General features: G+C 40.5%; 3 protein-coding genes across 6 annotated transcripts in view; 2 read left to right on the forward strand and 1 right to left on the reverse strand.

Moving 5' to 3' along the window:
• Positions 1 to 1,491: 1,491 nt before the first annotated feature.
• LOC124309349 (lachesin-like) overlaps positions 1,492 to 20,867 on the reverse strand; it is a 114,069-nt gene continuing 94,693 nt past the window's right edge. Inside the window, exons 8-10 of the mRNA XM_046772940.1 lie at positions 5,053 to 5,172; positions 4,480 to 4,650; positions 1,492 to 3,045 (exon numbers count right to left, since the gene is read on the reverse strand). Of these exons, the coding sequence (XP_046628896.1) occupies positions 2,777 to 3,045; positions 4,480 to 4,650; positions 5,053 to 5,172 (560 nt within the window). The 3' untranslated portion in view covers positions 1,492 to 2,776. The remainder of the gene's footprint in view (positions 3,046 to 4,479; positions 4,651 to 5,052; positions 5,173 to 20,867) is intronic.
• LOC124309347 (feline leukemia virus subgroup C receptor-related protein 2-like) lies at positions 7,422 to 20,321 on the forward strand. 4 transcript variants are annotated; one of them, XM_046772936.1, is made up of 7 exons: positions 7,422 to 7,864; positions 8,006 to 8,475; positions 8,548 to 8,762; positions 8,827 to 8,930; positions 8,999 to 9,109; positions 9,206 to 9,590; positions 20,311 to 20,321. In XM_046772936.1, the coding sequence occupies exons 1-6, from the start codon at positions 7,656 to 7,658 to the stop codon at positions 9,519 to 9,521; spliced, it is 1,425 nt and encodes a 474-aa protein (XP_046628892.1). In that variant the 5' UTR covers positions 7,422 to 7,655; the 3' UTR covers positions 9,522 to 9,590; positions 20,311 to 20,321. The 4 variants fall into 4 exon arrangements, with proteins under 4 accessions (XP_046628892.1, XP_046628891.1, XP_046628893.1 ...); XM_046772935.1 differs by lacking the exon at positions 20,311 to 20,321 and adding an exon at positions 11,066 to 11,230 and having other exon boundaries at positions 9,206 to 10,370; XM_046772937.1 differs by lacking the exons at positions 7,422 to 7,864; positions 8,006 to 8,475; positions 8,548 to 8,762; ... (1 more) ...; positions 8,999 to 9,109; positions 20,311 to 20,321 and adding exons at positions 11,505 to 12,060; positions 12,133 to 12,347; positions 12,412 to 12,515; positions 12,584 to 12,694; positions 12,791 to 13,877 and having other exon boundaries at positions 9,524 to 10,370.
• LOC124309346 (feline leukemia virus subgroup C receptor-related protein 2-like) lies at positions 14,323 to 17,516 on the forward strand. Its single transcript, XM_046772933.1, has 6 exons — positions 14,323 to 14,647; positions 14,788 to 15,257; positions 15,330 to 15,544; positions 15,609 to 15,712; positions 15,781 to 15,891; positions 15,988 to 17,516. The coding sequence occupies exons 1-6, from the start codon at positions 14,430 to 14,432 to the stop codon at positions 16,301 to 16,303; spliced, it is 1,434 nt and encodes a 477-aa protein (XP_046628889.1). The 5' UTR covers positions 14,323 to 14,429; the 3' UTR covers positions 16,304 to 17,516.

The raw sequence follows: 20,867 nt of genomic DNA on the forward strand, positions 1-20,867 counted from the left end.
AAATTTTTCCGATGAAATCATACGCATGATGTACATTAATTACATAATAAAGTTGTTCTACGGCACAAAATATTCAATATATAAACACTTCCATCGCTTACCTGATACGTATATGTATGTGTATATATATATCGTATATAATATACGCATATGAATAACTGTATTGTATTTATAAAATTCATATGACAGGTTTTCAACCATCGTAAACACCTACATTAACAACTTCATAACTTCAATAATATTGTTCTTAAATTCTATATAATATTTTTTTTTCAATTTTATTTTTTCACATGTCCGTTCATGTAATATATATTTATATTCACATTGTACACAGAGTTTTGCAGAATTATAACTATCCATTCATGTGCTTACCTATGTTTACGATACTGCAGAATTCGGATCAGTCATCGTCCCCGGAATCAAAACTAAGAATTATATTTCTCCTATCAATTCGCAGATCTATGAAATATCGCCAGGTGAAGAAAAGACTTAAAAATATCCTGCGAGGGATCGGGTGAACTTTTTGATTAAAACTTTTCCGTCAACTCTGAAAGACTCTGTGCATAAAAGTCAGTTGTCTCGAGTTTTTATTCATTTGTATTTAATTTTACTCGTTAAAAATAAAATTTTGGCGATATATTTATTAGTTTTTTGCGAAAAATAAATTCAAAATTGTTTGCGTTTGTATTATACGTATAGGAGTAGATGCAAAAGAAAAAAAAAACCGAATCAACGAAAAAGATATGATTATATTGTGAATGTAAATTGGTGAGAAATGTGGTATTTGATCACTGTGATACGTAATAACATGATGATAAATGATTCTGGGAAGATATACTCTCTCACCATTTTTAATACATATCTATATTTTATTACTTTGTATATAATATGTATATAACTATAAGTTACGATTTAGTTTGTATTTACAATTCGAGGGTTGTCTAATATCATTCTTTTTTTTTTTTGTTTTATTTTTTTGTATCGTACTCGCCGTACCTGGCGGTATTATCGACTTTCTCGTACACTGAACAAAACTCTTTCTTTCTCTTTCTTTTCCGTTTTCTCTCTCAACAAAAAATAAGAATAACAATAATAACTGTAGTAAAAAGTAAAACAACTTCCGAATTGATAATGAAAATTGCGAATTATATAGCGTGGAAAAAAAGAGGTAAAACAAAACGAAATCTGAGCGCCTCTCTAACTCCAGAATGTTTGAGTTTAAAATTTTCTCGTTTTTCCACATTTTTTGCGAAACTTTCTCTTCATCTTTGGCACGACAATACGTGCAGGAACGTCAATTATTTTCACACAGAGGTTGTGGTAACTCTTGAGTTATTTTTTCTTACAGGAAAATATACATATATGTGTGTATATATCACGCCTTCGAAAAAAAAAAAAAAAAAACAAAAGGTAAGAAATGTATCACGATTATTGTTTAGTAGAATGAGGCTGGATTTCAGTCAAGATAACCTGAATTAACGCCGAGTTGAGGAGAATCATTAGGAGCTGCTCCGCAGCTTTTTCGCGGTTCCTTTGGAATTTTACCAGATGCCTTTACAGAATGGTTGTGGTAGAAAAAATTGGAGAAAAGCAAAAGTCCAGCTTCTGCGCAACCTTTTCGCCATGCTCTCATCCCCGTTTTCAGTTTTCTCTTCTCTTGCGTTAAGCACACTCCAAACCTGAGCAGTCCGGCCGCCATTATATTCTTCCGCGTCTCTAACTATATCCACTTTCACCTTAGCTTCTATTGTCAACCACAACGCCCCTTCCCTTTCATCCCTTCTATTGCCCTCTTGTGCTTTTCATCCTCGCACGTTTTGGGTACTCGTTATAGGCACATCTATGGCGATCACACGCATACGCCGTGAGATGTTACGATTTTTTACCTTTATTCTATTATTTTCATATCCCAAGAGAAGAGGCTGAAAGTGGAACAGGCTAAAAATCAAAGTGGACCAAGGAAAGAAAAAAAGAAAAGAAAAGAAAAGTAACGTCAGGAGGGAACAAAAATAACGTCCTGCGATTAATTTTCTTCCGGAAAAGAGAAAGAGAGAAAAAAATTATCGTTCGCTTCTCTTGCTGTAATTTTGTGCAATCCAATAAAGTCGAATCGGTATTGCCCGTATCAGTATTCATTAAACTTATTCCGTCTTTCGGTGTTCCTATGAAAAATAGTAAATAATCAAATTGACGCATTGAAAATAACCGAAACACACTGATACCCAAGTTTCTAATCCTTACAACCGCGTACAAACATTACATTACGCAAGCGCGCCTTGGGAATAACATTATTACTAATATTGTTGTTGTTCTTGTTATTATTAGATATTTACAGTATTTTAAGCGGAAGCAACAGTTACTAGTTATTAGGCTTAAGAGGCTCATAGATTCGATTGATCGACGCGGTTTTATTTTACGTCAACACCGCGATCTCACAGAAGATCCATTTTCTCGCCTCGGTATAATCGCATTTTACGCATGCAAGACAAACAAAAAAATAAATAAATAAATAAATAAACCAATAAAAAAAAGAAAAAAAACGAATCAGACAAGCAATCTTTTCACACTTATCTATACATACAAACAAACAAGACAACAATTAATCGTTATAAATATGAAACATGACAAACCGTTGAAAACAAAACTTTTCCCCAATACCCATGTGTGGAAAGAGTATTTTCCTCGCCGTTTCTCTCCTTTCGCGAATTGATTTAACCGTCGATTATTACCTAGACAATAAATTCAGCGAGTGAAAAAGATTGCTTTGCTACATCGATTAGACCCGCTGGCACATAAGGATCGAGGACAGTAACGAGGACACTAATAAAATGCTGACGATTACTGGGGATTCCAGCCTTTCTCTCACGGCTCCTGCCCCCGTCGTGTAATCCTCGTCCTCGGGCGACTCCATCGTTGAGCCAGTTTCCCTCAAGGAACCCTGGAAGACGTGATTCAGTCTGTGATCCCGTTCGTTGCTGAGGTCCGAGGCGTCCTCCATTCCACCCCGGTCTCCGTGCTTTTTAGGATGCTTCGGCAACTCCATGTCTGAAATATTTACCACGTCCAAGAGAAACGGCGAACACAACGGACAATCCGAATACTCGCGGATAAAATTTTCAAAAAAATTGTATATAATTATCCCGACTACGTTTAGCTGCGTCTGAAAAACATCATCGAAGCTACGTGAATCTAAACTTTGTGACGGGGTGGGGATAAAAAAATTAAGTTAAAAAAAAAAAACACACACACACACAGATGCGTTGTGGAAAGAAGAGGGAAAAATTCTTATAACTTTCGGGGGGAAGAAGAGCGAGGCGCGTCATATGGCCGAGCACCCTGTTCATCCGGGACCTCGCAGAACTAGCAGTTTAGCGCTGATAACACTTGGCGGACTTTTATCGATCATGTCTGGCAACATATGGCTCACCCAATTCTCGGCTTTTTGGCGTTTTGTCTGGAGGTTCGGGGGCGGCTACGCTTGATAAACGATAACTAATACCGTGGGATAACGGGTGAGAGTAGGGGAGTCGAGGTGAGGGGTGGTGGGGGGTCAGGAGATATTGTTTCGCCTCTTCTCGGACCTCGGGGAAGGTGAGCCACATAGGAAAATACTCGGGAATCCATCTTGCGTCTGATCGATATCCTTGGTATGCCGCCAGATTTTTGATGCCGAGTCAAGGAATTTTTTATTTTTTTTTTTGTCTCAACACCTTCGGAGTCTAATCTTTTCTCCTCGCTCGTTCACCATCGCTCAGCGATTTATATCGCCCACCGTGATCACGTAGCGTGACCAACCGGCTAAACGAAGTATCATATAAGCCGGTGCTGCGCGATTAATCGATTAAACGACGATTTGGGTTCATCGTTTTTACGATTATACGATTAATCGATTAATCCTTTGAATCGTATCGGTAAGTATGCTCGGAGAACTTTGAAAACATGTTTGTTTGCGGTTTCCTTTTCTTTTTTTCTTTTTTTTTTTTTGCTATTTCTGACAGTACATTAATGGGTTTTTAATCTTCGAAAGTAATTATTGCGATATAATGTAAGTTGTTATTGTTGGAAACAAATTGATTGAGAAAAAATCGTGAAGATTGAAGGAATAATTCATTTCCGAGAAAGTTACTCTTCTACACGTGTACATGGTTTACATAAATTATGAGTTTCCGGACTCGCTGATTACGAATCTGAAAATTCATTATGGCGAATCTAATCAGTGACACCGAAAACCCCAGCATAAAATTTTTTTACCCGAATTGTTGAAATCTGATTTTAGATCCGTAATCAATGAGCCCAAAAACCGTAAAATACTATATTGTTACGAAAATTGACTCAGCGCAATAACGTGTGATTCAAAGGGATAATCGACGATTTCGGCTAGTCATTATTTTGATTAATCGATTAATCGAGGTTGATCAATTAATCGAGTAATCAATTACGTCGGGAGTGAAAAAATTGCAATGAAAAGCGCTTACTCACCGTAAAGACGAATACTATTTTCTGCATCCCCTATAGAATTTTTTGAGATACATTTGTAACCGCCTAAATCCTGCTTGTTCAGATTTCTTATAACCAAGCTCATCAGCACGCTGTAAACCGACGTCGAACTCTCCGTCATCGTGTATTTGCTGTTACTGATTATCATCTCGCCTGGAACAATCGATGGAGCAAAAAGGGCGTCAGTGTTTATCGATTTCAAAATTCCGAATCTTCGGCTTGCCCATTTTATCGACGTGAGAATGTTTATAATTATTGTGATTAATTTTGCAGCTGAATTGCTTCCAGTTTGAACAAATACGATAATGCTTGGTTCCGTTAAACGTAGTTCAGACATTCTAGTCGATTTGACGTTATTTTCACAGGTTGAATTTTCATCTTATTTTTACATCATCATGTTCACGTTAACGAGGTCAAAAGATTTCGAGACTTTTAAAACAGCGTCGCTAATAATGCGGTTGAAATTTCAATAGAACGATGAATTTTTGTGACTCGGGATAATTTTCGTGTTAATAACAGACTCCTAGGATTATCTACCCGGTTTTTCATTCTTACCGCTTTCTCTTGTCCAGTAGTTTATCGCCTTCGGTGAGGCTTCCACTTGACACAAGAGGGTGACATCAGTTCCTGGCGGAGCCCCGACCAGTTGATTTGGGACTTGGACCATCGGATGAACTGAAATGCAGAACAAACAAGAATGACTTTCTACGGAGGGAAAAATTCAGGGTTCGACGGTGTGATTGGTGTGATTGGTGGGAGTGCAGTGATCGAGCGAAAGAATAACAGCGGAGGTAAAAAAAATATCATCCATGCAATTAAAACTTTCAAGGGTTGTGTTTGGAATCGGAATTGCAGAAGGGGAACGTTAATCGACCGGCTTTAATGCCCAATGTGTTTATTTACGTAATCAGTAAACGGGGACGGGAGTGAAAATTAAAAACGACGTACCGACGCCTGGGTTTAATTTTAGAATATCAATCCCGGAAACGAGCAACGCGGAATTAGTTTCTTTCGGGAATTTACGCTCAACAAATTGCGGAGAGAATGTACGCGGAAGCCGAGATTCCGGAAGGCGATTGGTTTAGGAGAATCTACTTTGGTGCTGAATTCCTCGCGAGATACATGAATGGCTGAACATCTGAACAAGATGAATCATTGCTCTGGACCGAAGAGTAGGAGCGGGGCGAGAGAAAAGAGGATGTACAGAAGCCGTGGCTAATAGGCTGGGATTCCGTTGAGTTGATGCGATTGCGGTGTGAAATAAGCTCGGGAGGGCCAAAATTCGGCGACATGGTTTCGCTGTGGTCGAAGGAATAACCGAGGGAGGTCGACCGCCAAACGAAAGGATTCAAGCTGCGGCTTCGAGATAACGCGTGAACTTCGATTCGCCCGATGCAAAATGGCCAGCCTAGTCGGAAGAAATCTGGCATTGGCTTCCACGTAGAAGAAATGGTAATAAAATTGGATAAATTGGTGAAAACATAGATAACGTTTTTTAATTTGGTTGCTACTACATCATTCTTTGGCAATTAAAAAAAAAGAAACGGGGGGAAAAAACCGAGTGGGGTAAATAAATAACGAGTAATGCTGATGTCAGCGATGCGAGAGTGACGCAAAACGAAATAAATAAATTTAGACGTAGATTCTCGACTGGTTACACATATTGCGTTGTTCTGAGTAACTTTTTTAATTTCCTAAGGATACACTGGATGGTGATAGTCTCGTAGAAATTAATTCCGAATCGGATAGATTCTGGCTTACGAATCGCAAGAAAAAAAAAAAAACTAAAATAAAAAACAAAGTAGCCTGATTGTATTTTGTTGGTAACATTTTGATGAAATTTGAAAAACACATGAATTGATTTGTTGGAACGTTGTATCGACGTAATTTTGCGAGAGAATTGAATTTCGCAGAAAACGTGCTCCGAAACAAACGGATGAAAAGTTACCACCGAAAAACGAGAAATTTCTCCGCATTTTTTTCGTTATCTTCAGCTGTTGGTCTTTTACGAGATTTTGAACGCCATCTATAAATTCCTCGTTTCGTTCACGGTCGCGTCCCTTTGCGAGTGATGACCGTTTTAAGATTTGGATTCATCGACGTAAGATTTGATGACGAAGAACTTTAGTGTTGAAATTTTGTCGTCAACGCAGCTAACCAATCGTTGCAATAAAATTGCAACATGCAGGTCGAAAAACTAGTTTCGATATCACTTGCTAGAACATTATTTGCATACTTAAGATAATTTCACGAGAGACTAAATATGTCAGCGATGATTATTCAATTGGGAATATTGAAAAGTTTTGTCTACTTAACGTAGATTGCACAGCAAATATGAACCAGCTGCTATGGCATTATACTTATGCGAACTGAGAACAATGTTACCGATGACTCATATGTTACGTATAACCTTTACGATCCTACACATTGAGACAGTGTGTAAGTATGTCATTCTGTTGTTGCAATATACGAGTCAAACGCGAGAAAGCAAAGAAAATTGAATTGTTATTATTGAATTTACTGTTTCGAAGAAGCATACGCACAGAAAATCTACGACATGTTTTGAACTACGAAATAGTGATGTATTTATGCAAGAGTGAGTTAAGAAGCCGGACTACGGAAAAAGAAACTGAATAACAATGAATGTTCAGAATCCTTATTAGATGATTTGCAAAAAATTATAATAAATTAAACGCACTTTTATTTTTAGCCATTACTCGAGTTGGTACTGACGTCCCGATATATTTTTAAGATCAAACCAAAATCTGAAATCATTTCTACGCTCACTGAAGTTCTGTAGCGGAGATAGAGATCATTGCTGTTTTAAGGCCTGCTACGATACAGTAATATGACAAAGAATGTTTTCTTGCTTTTACTTGACATTATTGAGAAGTTTTTAATGTGATCTCACAGTATGAAAGGATAAATATTGAGCTTGACATTGTACACCTGTGTTTGATTACAATAGCATTCAAAATACTGAAACACCGCAATACGGAGTCGTCCGGAGCTTTCGGTAAGCCCGGAGAAGTAAAGCTAGTATCAGTCGAAGCAGCGTTTCAAATACGGTAAAAGCGTGAAGTGTAGATATCGAGAATACAGATTGAAAGCAGCTCCGTAGCTGAAGTATAGATTTTCTCAAAAAGTGTTGGAGAATAATGAAGAATCGACGAATCACTGACAATTACGTCACGCATCCTCTTCATACCGAATATACAGAGAAAAACGAGGACACCTTGTGCGGTAGTCCGTTCAAAGTCCGGGTTTTCAAAAGAAGATGGCTTCAGCTTTTCTTATTTGCTTTGTGCACCATGTGCAGCAGCTACCAATGGTCTCAATTTACGATCATCGGCCACATAATAAGTCGGTAAGATAATTATTGACCACCCGTAACGGTATTCTTATTCTTCGTACAAATATAGATGAGCCACTAAAATTCGAAGCGGAAGCGAAACCAGTACTCAAGACCTTCACTCGTGCTACTCGTACAGAAAAATTGAATCCTCAGATACTACGACGTCTCAGCGTTGGCGGTAGCATCGACCAGCATCATGTTGATGGTAGCCTACGCAGTTTTCCTCTTCCCTGCCTTGTTTTTAATGGAACGGATCGGCCTGAAGTGGACGGTCCTGATAGGAGCCGCATTGACGTGTCTCGGAGCTTGGATTAAGGTCTTTTCGGCAGCCAAAGATCGTTTTCCGTTGCTGCTTGCAGGGCAAGCCCTGGTCGCGATCAGCCAGGTTTTCATTTCTCCTGTTCCGGGAAAACTGGCTGCATTCTGGTTCGGGAATAACCAACTCGCCCTCGCCACCGCCATCGGCTGCTACGCAGTTCACGTTGGCTTGTCGATCTGCTTCCTGACCGTTCCGATTTTCGTCCGAAACCACGACGACGTCGAGAAAATCGGGTGCCGATTGTCCGTCATTTACTGGACAGTCGCGATTGCATGTTCAGTCGTAACGTTGGCCGTACTTTTTCGTGAGTCTTTGCAATTCTCCGCTTACGAAGACGACGAATTCGTTCCCTAACCGATCCTCTTTTCCCATAAAGTTTTTCAGGACGAACCTTCCGCGCCACCAAGCGAGTCGCGGGCGCTTCAAAAATCCACGCACGAGCGTTTCGACAAAGGAATTTTAATGTCCTTCAAAAAGTTACTAACAAAGAACAGGAACTTCATCATTCTTTGGAACACCTATGGTCTGTTTCTTAGCATATTTTACTCATTGGCGACAGTTTGGAATCCGTTGTTCTTAACTCACTTCAAGGTAACGCTACTTCCCACTCTGTACGTTTCTGCAGTACCCTCAGCTCTATTAAACCCTCTTTCAGAACTGTGAAGTTGATCTTGGAATAATAAGTGTGTTGATGTGCTTTCTGGGTACCATAGGTTCGTTAATCATCGCATCAATTCTCGACAAAACGAAGAAATTCAGGTTAGTTTACCGTTGCTGTAACGTACAACGACTTGAACGGTCTCAACTACAGCGTTCAACAATTACAGAATGATCGCCATCACCGTGACCAGTTCATCCGTACTTTGCGAAGTAATTTTGGCTGTGGCCTTGAACGTGGAAATCAAATGGATAGTTTTTCTGTCATATTCGCTTTTCGGGTAAATATATCACTGCGATTAGACTACAATTCGAACGATTATTTATGTTATGCTCACGTTTCTCAGTGTGACTACACGCAACCGTTTCCGTTTCAGCATTACTCTGATCAGTTTCAGCGCGATTGGATTTGAATTATGCGCCGAAGCGACTTACCCCGAGTCTCAGGCACTATCGACAGGAATTTTGAGCACAGCGGGCCAAATATACGGAGCTTTCGTAACTCCTCTTATCCTCAAGGTGATAGACGTTTACGGCGACACGGCTGGACACGCGGTCATTCTCGCAATTCTCGGCCTAGGAACTCTGTTGACAATATCGAATAAAATCGATCTGCGTAGGCAAAGAGCTGAAGAATCTGCCATGCGATATAATCCGCTGAGTCAAGGAGTATTGCGTAAGATTGACAAGTGATATTGATTTTGTTAGTCTTCATCCACGAACTGAGTTTACCCTCATTAATTATACATAACAACCCACAAAGTAATTGATTGAAATTTTTGCCGAGAATCAAAAATCTCCGTCAACGACATTTTGGTCATTAAGAATGGAACGTCCTAGAGATCAGTCATCAAGATAATTTTTGCTCACTAAGTTAGTTAATTCGTGATGGTCGTATAGTGTTGGAACAATTTTGGTTTACCCGATCTGCAAGCGAAGTGTCGCCGAATACAATACAGTAACATTCTCGAGTTCCCCGTCTGTTTTTCAGTCGATACCAATTCAAAAGTGAATAATATAAATAAGAATTCTTCGTATTATTTTCTATCCGAAGCTTATTTCACAGTTTATTGCAATTAATTTCTTAGATCCCATCCCCCTCCTCTATAGGACTTTCAATATTGATTCTGGATTAAGGATATCATCTGTTTCTGCTCTATTTGGCTCTGTATTATTTTCAAAAGTTAAAATTGTTTTGTTTACTTCACATAACTTGCATAACAAATATAAAACTGACACAATGTCATTACATGTAAGCTATCAATTTTGTGTTAAACAAGGTTGTCGATAACTTTATCGTTAACGGCCTCAGTTGTTTTACAAACTACGCTCTTAAGCTAAAAATTAACATTATCGCCTGGGAACTGTGAAGATAATTCGGTTTCACTATCTGACCGTGAAGTTAGGCCGGCGGTAGGATCAGCTGCTCGCTGTAAGGTAATACTTAGGATCAACCAGCTGGTCATTGCGCAAAACAATCGAAAAGAACAGCTGAGGTCGCTAACGAACCCACAACTTAGCTGCCGTTGATGTTTAGTGGAAGTAAGTGAATTTTACTTTTTTACTAAAATAAAAATATTTGACTTGTTATTGCGTAATTTAGACGTCAATAGTCAGATATATCATCTTATGCCATAAACTTCGCATACTTAATCAATTTTCTCTGTGAGCTCCGATGCTTTGTATAAGATGTACGTTACTGAATTTGTTTTTTTTTTTTTTTTCTACTACTTGAACTCGATGGCTTTGTACAAAATTTGTGCGATTTTTAACCTACAAAATGGCTCAAAGATAGAACTTGGCCGTCTGCGAGGTGCATTGTTGCTTTTGGGCTACTGCATTCGAACGAGTTATACGATTCCTTCCTCAACTTACTGTTACTACAGAAGTGGAAATTTCATATTTCAAAAACTGTAAAAACAGGAAATCTAAAAAATATGACAAGTAGGGAAATTATTTCATCCTGAGTAATGTGACGAATACTTGGCAAAGAAATCTGAATTGAGGGTCGGACATTGTTCGAATTCGTATCGACTTCATCGCATACTGTAGAGATTAATCCAAGATCTGAGTTCCTTTCCACGCTTGCTAAGGTTCTCAGTGGAAATAGAGATTGTTGTACCTTTTGCTTTTGTATATTATTGCTTGCTTTGTCTTGACACTATTAAGCACTCATGGGTGTGACCCCATAGTATAAAAAGATAAATATGTAGCTTAAAGTTATGCACCTGTGTTAGTTTAAAAAAAACATTGAAGTACAGGAACACCACAATACGGAGTCGTCCGAAGCCTTCACTGAGTCCGGACTCGTGTAGCTGGTATCAATCAAAGCAAACTGTGGATATCGAGAATCCGGATTAAAAGCCGCTCCGCAGCTGAAGTACAGATTTTCTTAAAAAGTGTTGAAGAAAAATGAAGAATCGACGAATCACTGACAATTACGTCTCGCATCCTCTTAAGACCAAATGTACAAAGGAAAACGACGACATGTTGAGCGGCAGTCCGTTAAAAGTCCGGGTTTTCAAAAGACGATGGCTTCAGCTATTCTTATTTGCTTTGTGCAGTATATGCAGCAGCTATCAATATCCTCAATTCACCATCGTCAGCCACATAATAAGTCGGTAAGACAATCGTTGATCACCCGTAACGGTATTCTTGTTCTTGGTGCAAATATAGATGAGCCACTAAAATTCGAAACGGAAGCGAAATTAGTACTCAAGACCTTGACTCGTGCTGCTCGTACAGAAAAATTGAGTCCTCAGGTACTACGACGTGTCAGCGTTGGCGGTAGCATCGACCTGCATCATGTTGATGGTAGCCTACGCAGTTTTCCTCTTCCCTGCCTTGTTTTTAATGGAACGGATCGGCCTGAAGTGGACGGTCGTGATAGCAGCCGCATTGACGTGTCTCGGAGCTTGGATTAAGGTCTTTTCGGCAGCCAAAGATCGTTTTCCGTTGCTGCTTACAGGGCAAGCCATGGTCGCGATCAGCCAGGTTTTCATTTCTCCTGTTCCGGGAAAACTGGCTGCATTCTGGTTCGGGAATGACCAACTCGCCCTCGCCACCGCCATCGGCTGCTACGCAGTTCACGTCGGCTTGTCGATCTGCTTCCTGACCGTTCCGATTTTCGTCAGAAACCACGACGACGTCGAGAAAATCGGGCACGAATTGTCCGTCATTTACTGGACAGTCGCGATTGCATGTTCAGTCGTAACGTTGGCCGTACTTTTTCGTGAGTCTTTGCAATTCTCCACCTACGAAGACGACGAATTCATTCCTTAACCGATCCTCTTTTCCCATAAAGTTTTTCAGGACGAACCTCCCGCGCCACCAAGCGAGTCGCGGGCGCTCCAAAAATCCACGCACGAGCGTTTCGACACAGGAGTTTTAGTGTCCTTCAAAAAGTTACTGACAAAGAACAGGAACTTCATCATTCTTTGGAACGCCTATGGTCTGATTGTTGCCGTATTTAACTCGACGGGGCCAGTTTTGAATCCGTTGTTCTTAACTCACTTCAAGGTAACGCTACTTCCGACTCTGCACGTTCCTGCAGTGCCCTCAGTTATATTGAACCCTCTTTCAGAACTGCGAAGTTGATGTAGGAATAATGAGTCTTTTGCTGAGCTTTGTGGGTACCATAGGTTCGTTAATCATCGCATCAATTCTCGACAAAACGAAGAAATTCAGGTTAGTTGACCGTGGCTGTGACGCGTAACGACTTGAACGGTTGTAACTACAGCGTTCAACAATTACAGAGTCATCGCCATCACCGTGAGCAGTTCGTCCTTATTTTGCGAAATACTTTTCGCTACGACCTTGAATATGGAAATTAAATGGACGGTTTTTCTGTCAGCTTCGCTTTTCGGGTAAATATATCACTGCGATTAGACTACAATTCGAACGATTATTTATGTTATGCTCACGTTTCTCAGTGTGACTACACGCAACCGTTTCCGTTTCAGCATTACTCTGCTCAGTTTCAGCGCGATTGGATTTGAATTATGCGCCGAAGCGACTTACCCCGAGTCTCAGGCACTATCGACAGGAATTTTGAGCACAGCGGGCCAAATATACGGAGCTTTCGTAACTCCTCTTATCCTCAAGGTGATAGACGTTTACGGCGACACGGCTGGACACGCGGTCATTCTAGCAATTCTCGGCCTAGGAACTCTGTTGACAATATCGAATAAAATCGATCTGCGTAGGCAAAGAGCTGAAGAATCCGCCATGCGTTATAATGCGCTGAGCCAAGGAGTATCAGACGAAATAGTCAAATGATTTTGATTCTAATAGCCTGCGTCCACGATTTGAGTTTACTTTCATTATTATATCGCTTCGAAAGAACGCTAGAATAGATTTATTCAGACGCTTTATCGACGCAATTATGCGCGAGTAAACGATTACGCAAAGTATCAAGACGTTACGAGCAGCGGGTCGCAGTTGACTGCCGAAAAAAGATGATTTTTCTTCGTGTTTCCTGCGACGTTTTGAACGTCATTTCCAAATTCTTTGATTCGTTTCTTGCCCTATTCCGTTGAGAGTGACGACCCATTTCACGATTTGAATTTACTGACGTACAATTTGAGAAAAAATCATAGCGTTGAAATTTTGTCGTCAGCTCAACCAACCGATCGTTGAGATGCGATTCTACGATGCGCGTCAAGAAGCCATTTGGCATGTCACTTGTTTAAACATTATTTACGCTGGCATGGCGGGATAATTCCGTGGCAGAATGAATATGCCAGTGATGATTATTCAATTGGCGAACGTTGCCAAGTTTTGTTTACTTTATATAACTCGCGTAAGAAATATAAAACAGTGCAGACGTCACTGTATGTAAGGCGTCAATTGTGGCTTAAACCGTCTTACCGATAACTTTATAGATCAGACAAAATATTCCCAATTCTACACCTTAAGACAGTATGAAATTGCGTTATTCTATAAATGCAATACAGGTAAAGGCCAGAACTCCGTATCAAATCGAATAACGTCTGGCTCTCACCTCCATCTATTTCTTTGCTGATTTTCTATTAAATTTCTTAGGACAAAGTTGATTAGAGATTTTTTCTTTAAATCTCCGTCGGGTCATAAAAGGTTAACACCAAAAGTTCTTATTATTGAAATGTACTTTTTTGGAAAAGGAAATACATGTTTCAGATACAAAATCGTCCCTTAAAATTTTTAAATTATTTTCCCCAGTCATATGCCACTGTCCATTTCATTGAAAACACATCCACAGGTTCTCAACATAATCTTAGTGGTGATTGAGATTATTGCTATTTTTTTTTTTTTTTGCTTACTTGACCTTTTGCTTGCTCCAACTTGACGTTATGATGAAGTTTTCATAGTGATCTCGTGGAATGGAAAAATAAATGTTTAGCTTGATGTTGTACACCTGTGTAAAATTAGAAAACATTGAAAATACTGGAAACCCACAATACGGAGTCGTCCGGAGCTTTCGCTCAGCGTCGAGAAGTCAAGCTCTTATCAGTCTAAGCAGCATTTTCAAGGCAGTAGGCCCCAAGTGTCGATAATGAGAATACGGATTGAAATCAGTTCCGTAGCCGAAGTATCGATTTTCTTAAAAAGTGTTGAAGGATAATGAAAAATCCACAAATGACTGACATTTACGTTGCACATTCTCTCAAGGCGGAATTTACAGAGGAAAACGAGGAAAACGGGAACACCTCGAGTGGCAGTCCGTTAAAAGTTCAGGTTTTCAAAAGACGGTGGGTTCAGCTATTCTTATATGTTTTATGGGGCATATGCAGCAGCTATCAATATCCTCAGTTCGTGATCATCGGCCATATAATAAGTCGGTAAGATAATTATTGAACACCCGTAACGGTATTCTTGTTCGTGGTACAAATATACACGAGCCTTTAGAATTCGAAACGGAAGCGAAATCAGTACTCAAGCCTTCACTCGTGTTGCTCATATAGATAAATTGAGTCCTCAGGTACTACGATGTCTCGACGTTGGCGGTAGCATCGACCAGCATCGTACTGATGGTAGCCTACGCAGTTTTCCTCTTCCCTGCCTTGTTTTTAATGGAACGGATCGGCCTGAAGTGGACGGTCGTGATAGGAGCCGCATTGACGTGTCTCGGAGCCTGGATTAAGGTTTTCTCGAGAGCCCCGGATCGTTTTCCATTGCTGCTCACAGGGCAAGCCATGGTCGCGATCAGTCAGGTTTTCATTGCTCCTGTTCCGGGAAAACTGGCTGCATTCTGGTTCGGAAACGACCAACTCGCCCTCGCCACCGCCATCGGCTGCTACGCAGCACACGTTGGCTTGTCGATCTGCTTCCTGACCGTTCCGATTTTCGTCCGAAACCACGACGACGTCGAGAAAATCGGGCACGAATTGTCCGTCATTTACTGGACAGTCGCGATTGCATGTTCAGTCGTAACGTTGGCCGTACTTTTTCGTGAGTCTTTGCGATTCTCCGCCTACGAAGACGAAGAATTCGTTCCTTAACCGATCCTCTTTTCCCATAAAGTTTTTCAGGACGAACCTCCCGCGCCACCAAGCGAGTCGCGGGCGCTTCAAAAATCCACGCACGAGCGTTTCGACACAGGAGTTTTAGTGTCCTTCAAAAAGTTACTGACAAAGAACAGGAACTTCATCATTCTTTGGAACGCCTATGGTCTGATTGTTGCCGTATTTAACTCGACGGGGACAGTTTTGAATCCGTTGTTCTTAACTCACTTCAAGGTAACGCTACTTCCGACTCTGCACGTTCCTGCAGTGCCGTCAGTTATATTTAACCGTCTTTCAGAACTGCGAAGTTGATGTAGGAATAATGAGTCTTTTGCTGTGCTTTGTGGGTACCATAGGTTCGTTAATCATCGCATCAATTCTCGACAAAACGAAGAAATTCAGGTTAGTTGACCGTGGCTGTGACGCGTAACGACTTGAACGGTTGTAACTACAGCGTTCAACAATTACAGAGTCATCGCCATCACCGTGAGCAGTTCGTCTTTATTTTGCGAAATACTTTTCGCTACGACCTTGAATATGGAAATTAAATGGACGGTTTTTCTGTCAGCTTCGCTTTTCGGGTAAATATATCACTGCGATTAGACTACAATTCGAACGATTATTTATGTTATGCTCACGTTTCTCAGTGTGACTACACGCAACCGTTTCCGTTTCAGCATTACTCTGATCAGTTTCAGCGCGATTGGATTTGAATTATGCGCCGAAGCGACTTACCCCGAGTCTCAGGCACTATCGACAGGAATTTTGAGCACAGCGGGCCAAATATACGGAGCTTTCGTAACTCCTCTTATCCTCAAGGTGATACACGTTTACGGCGACACGGCTGGACACGCGGTCATTCTCGCAATTCTCGGCCTAGGAACTCTGTTGACAATATCGAATAAAATCGATTTGCGTAGGCAAAGAGCTGAAGAATCTGCCATGCGATATAATCCGCTGAGTCAAGGAGTATTGCGTAAGATTGACAAGTGATATTGATTTTGTTAATCTTCATCCACGATTCGAGTTTACTTCCATTATTATACATAACAACCGACAAAAGTGATCGATTGAAAATTCTTGCCAAAAGTCGAATATTCTCGGCATCCGCAAATAAACCATTAGGAATTGAACGTTGCAGAGATCAGGAATCAAGATAATTCTTACTCACCAAGTTAGTTGATTTGTCGTACTCAAAGAACGTTGGAAGAATTTTGGTACTCCTAATCCGCACGTGAAGTATCACCGAAGAAAATGGAGTAACTTTCTCGCGTCTCACTTGTGTTTTTTATTTGATACTAATTTTAAGATGAATTACACGAATAAGAATTTTCATCATCATCTTCTATCCGAAGTTTTTGTCACAGTTTATCGCAATTTATTCCTCACATCCCTTCCCTCCCCTTTGTACGACTCATACACTATGAATCCCGGATTGAGGAGACCATCTGTTCCTGTATCCCGGCGGATCTGCATATATGACTCCGTATTATTTTCAAAAGTTCAGATAGTTCTACGTTGATTATGATCGCATTCGGTGGTTTTCCTAACCCAAGTATATTTAGCGATAGGCAAAAAAGAACTCGTGAATTTTGGCTAACGGTGAATAACTGTGTTGGCTGAACAAAACCACCCAAATAGTAACACGCATAGCGATTGCTGAACTGCACGGAATTACGTGGAGTTTTGCAAAACTGCCCGCCACTATTGCCACGTGGAAAGTAAGAGTGCAAAATGAAACCTTCCGTACTGTACTCTCTACAACGCAATGAATCAATCGAACGAAGTTAGTCTTCCGATGAGAGATTGCTGATTAAACTCTGTAAACACACTCACGAACGACACGTAGGCTGACCGCGATCCGTTTGGCTGCTCTCTCAAAATCTGATCGAGAACTGAACAGAGCGGAAGGAGCGCTCCCTTATATACACGAAGCAGACGATCGGGAACAGAATTCAAACGGATGCTGAGAAATACGCGGCCTAGAGGGTAAGAGCGAGATGGAGCGTTGGGTATAACAGAGAGAGATCTAGGAAGTAGAAAACCGAATCGGAAAATATGAAGAAATAAACGTATATACGCGGTACAGAGAAACGTTCCGACATTTTTTAACAATAATAGCTTAGTGAAAGCTGGAAATATGCTAAAAGCAATGATGTGTCGTTAATTGATTTTGATATTATACCAGAAATTTAAGATAGGCTGTCAAAAATGTTGTTTGTTCCTACATAAGTGGTTGTAATAAGATTACTTCATTGGATAAACTTTACTCTTTATTTATATGCTTGTTATCTATATTAATAAACCTATAAAAGACATGAAAATTTATTCGTATTGTCTTCCTATTTTCCGAACAGTTGGTCCGACGATGTTCTGAATGTTTTTTTGAATTTTTAAGGGCCCGTTTAATCTATAGGAAAGGCTGTGAGGATCGATCCTGATAACGTGAAGATTCTGGCGCCAAAATCGCTAAAAAAAAGGCATCCAAAAAGCCCCTTTGAATTTTTTCTGACACAAATTTAAAGATTTTAGAAAAAGCTCAAATAAATTTGTTCAGACGTCATATCGGTGCAATTCTACGTAGGAAAACGATTGCTCATAGTTTCAGGATGCTAAGACCCGCGAGTCAGAAGTGACTGTCAAAAAACGATAATTCTTCTTCGCATTTCCTGAACAACTGATCCTGCACGGATTTGAATGCCTTTTTTGCTTTTCTCAGAGTTCAATTAGTCTAGAAAGAATGAAAATCGGCAAATCTTTTTTGTTTTTCTTCATTAGTTTGTCCTGAAACTTGTCAAATACCTTTTCTATAAATTCCTTGGAATCAATCCAGCCTCAAAAAGATCGTTCAAACTTATTCCGAGACGAAAAGTTTCTGGTTCTAGAAAAACCCAAATTAGGCATGATAACTCGCCCAAATTTTTTTTACCTATTCCTGGTGGGTTTCAAAAAATGCCACAATTAACTTATCAAGAGAAAGCGAATCAGCACTGTCCCAGATAAGATCTCTACGATCAATCGTTCAAACCTCACAGCCGACAAATCTCCCAATGGTCGATTCCCCTGATTGACTCCAATGCAAAATCAAATTTGTCTGACGCGGACGATAAGATAGAAAATGAATGTCATACATTTCGTTTCAAGACAGAGTCGCAAACGCGGCCTAACGCTAAAAGGCGAAGGGTGGTTTTCTAAGAGTAAGTCGGTTCAGGAAACTCGTCAAGTCTCCGACCCAACCTCACTTCGCATCGAGGTATATCGTCTCAAGTGTAATTTTATTATCTCGCGTTTCAACAGTTTTCTCCGTTTCGCTCTCTACCGGGTCTCCCCCTCCTCCGTCCGTACCGTTATTTAAGCAGTATTTCAGTTTAATTTTTTCCTTTTCCTCCTCTTTTCGCCCGACGCAACTTCTCTCGAGGTTCAACCCCCCTATCCTATCCTCCCCATGCCTGCCCGCAATATTCCCTTCCTTTTCTCCACCTTATTTTCTCGATCGTCCTTCTCCATCGCTCTGCCGCACGCCCGCAAGCTTAGTTACACCCTCAAAGCTTCTGTGCACCTCATCCCCTTTCTACTTTTTCTCTTCACCTTCTCTCACAACGACCGCAAAATTATGCAAAGGAAGGAAGGAAGGAAGCCTTCTCTGTGTAGGTAGAGATATACGTACATGGTATACTATATTTATCCGACTATCTTTTTCCCCTATCCCGATATATCGCCTCGGAATTGCCGGATTTCTTCGATCCCGGTTTTCCGGTCCAGCCAAAGGGGCATCAAAAGATCGTAGAGGATTCGAAATTGATAAATTGATAAATCGCGGGTGTAACGGAGCTTGAAGCAAGTCACTTTGAGTCGCTCTTCCAGCCGAACGAGTGGCCGTTTCCACTTCATCCTGACGATAACAAAATGAGCTTCCCAATTTCCGCCTTCGACTTTTCATTGGGAACTTCACGATTATACCGGGATCGGAATAGCAGAGTACAAAGTACAGAGCGGTAGATAAGAGAAGGACGTGAAGACAAATGAAGGAAGAAACAGCAGTGAGAACAGAGAATTTTATGCGGGAACCGAGCATCCCCGACTCTTCTTTTTCTCCTCCTCATTCTCTCCCCTAGTCAAATATCCGCTCGGTGTATACGCGGTGTTACGACTTGCAGTTGTCCCCAAAGGGTGCATGCAGGCTACGTTGAGGCAACGAGTCGAGTGCCGCTCGTATCCACCCCTCTTTTTCGCCTCACCCACCACTACTTCTACTACTGAAGTTTCATGAAAATTTAATATACAGAAAAGAGAAGTTTTTCTTTTCCTACCCCTGCTAACTACCCCGTTGGAGGACCTCGGTATTCTATCCTTTCTTTCTCTCTTTCTTTCTTTCTGTCCGTCCGTTCTTTCGTCGTTTTCGTACCTACCTCCACTGTCTCCTATTTTTAATTTCAATTTCACGTTCGTTTCGCTATTTTCTCTTTTTCACCTTACTGTGGGAACAAAAACCGTAGCAGAGACGCATAATTTTCAGCAAACCTGACTCTTTCTCTCTCTCTCTGTCCCGTTCCATATTTTTTACTATCTACTTCTTTCTCATTCCAATTCATGTTTTATTTAATAAAAATCCAACTACGATTCGATCGCGGTGATTTTTTTCACTCTTGAGTATACGCGGCGAATAGAGTAAAAAACAGAAAGGGAGAAATTCAGGTAGTGAATTTGGGTAATATACATATATTAACTGTATTACTACGTAAAATAGAATTTCAAATCAGGTTTTACGAAAAGGGAGGGGAACAAAGTGCCCAATTGCTTTCCACACCTTCCTTCTCTCTTCCGTTTTAGGATCAGTATAGCGCACTAATTTTGCTCCCCGCTATCGCGATGTGTTTTCTTTGCTTTTTCTACAGTCGTTGTTATTTCACTACTCCTTCCTTCTTTTCTCTCAAAACGTTTTACCACCCGCGTCTGTTAATGTCAGTGCGAAATTTTGTTGATTTTAAGATATTAACAAGAGACTAAAATAACCGCCGCCAAGCGTGGATTAATTAAAATTAAAAAAAATAAAAATAAACTGCAAAGCTCCACGTTTCAACAATAAACTCAAATTATAATAAATTAACGGTAGACGCGCTGCTGTTCTGTTCTCGGTGAATTTTCACTACCAGGAATAAAGTCTTCGGTGCGGCACAGAAGGATTCAAAATTTTAATAACTGCAGTCACGTGGCTTAAAGTGGATTGTATAAACATAACGAAAGAAATGAAGACAGAAGACAGAATGCACTCCTAATTACAATAATGATTGCAAAAATAAATGCAAGGAGTAATAAAGACACGGTGCAATATTGTGCGACAAGGAGGTAAACTCGGTCTTTTCCGTCCGAGCGTAAGTTTGCAATATGAGGCGCAGGTGAAGTCGAAGACAAATATTGCAAATACGCGAGGCAAAAAGACCGTTGCCCCCTTGTTGCAAGCGATTCTTTGTACAACAAGAGTATGTTGCGCGTTTTTTCACCAAGCACGAAATTGAAGTTGAGGTCGCGTAATGTCAGATCAAACTCATTCTACCGT

This window comes from Neodiprion virginianus, chromosome 7 (genome assembly GCF_021901495.1).
Source record: "Neodiprion virginianus isolate iyNeoVirg1 chromosome 7, iyNeoVirg1.1, whole genome shotgun sequence".
Classification (NCBI taxonomy): Eukaryota; Metazoa; Arthropoda; class Insecta; order Hymenoptera; family Diprionidae; genus Neodiprion; species Neodiprion virginianus.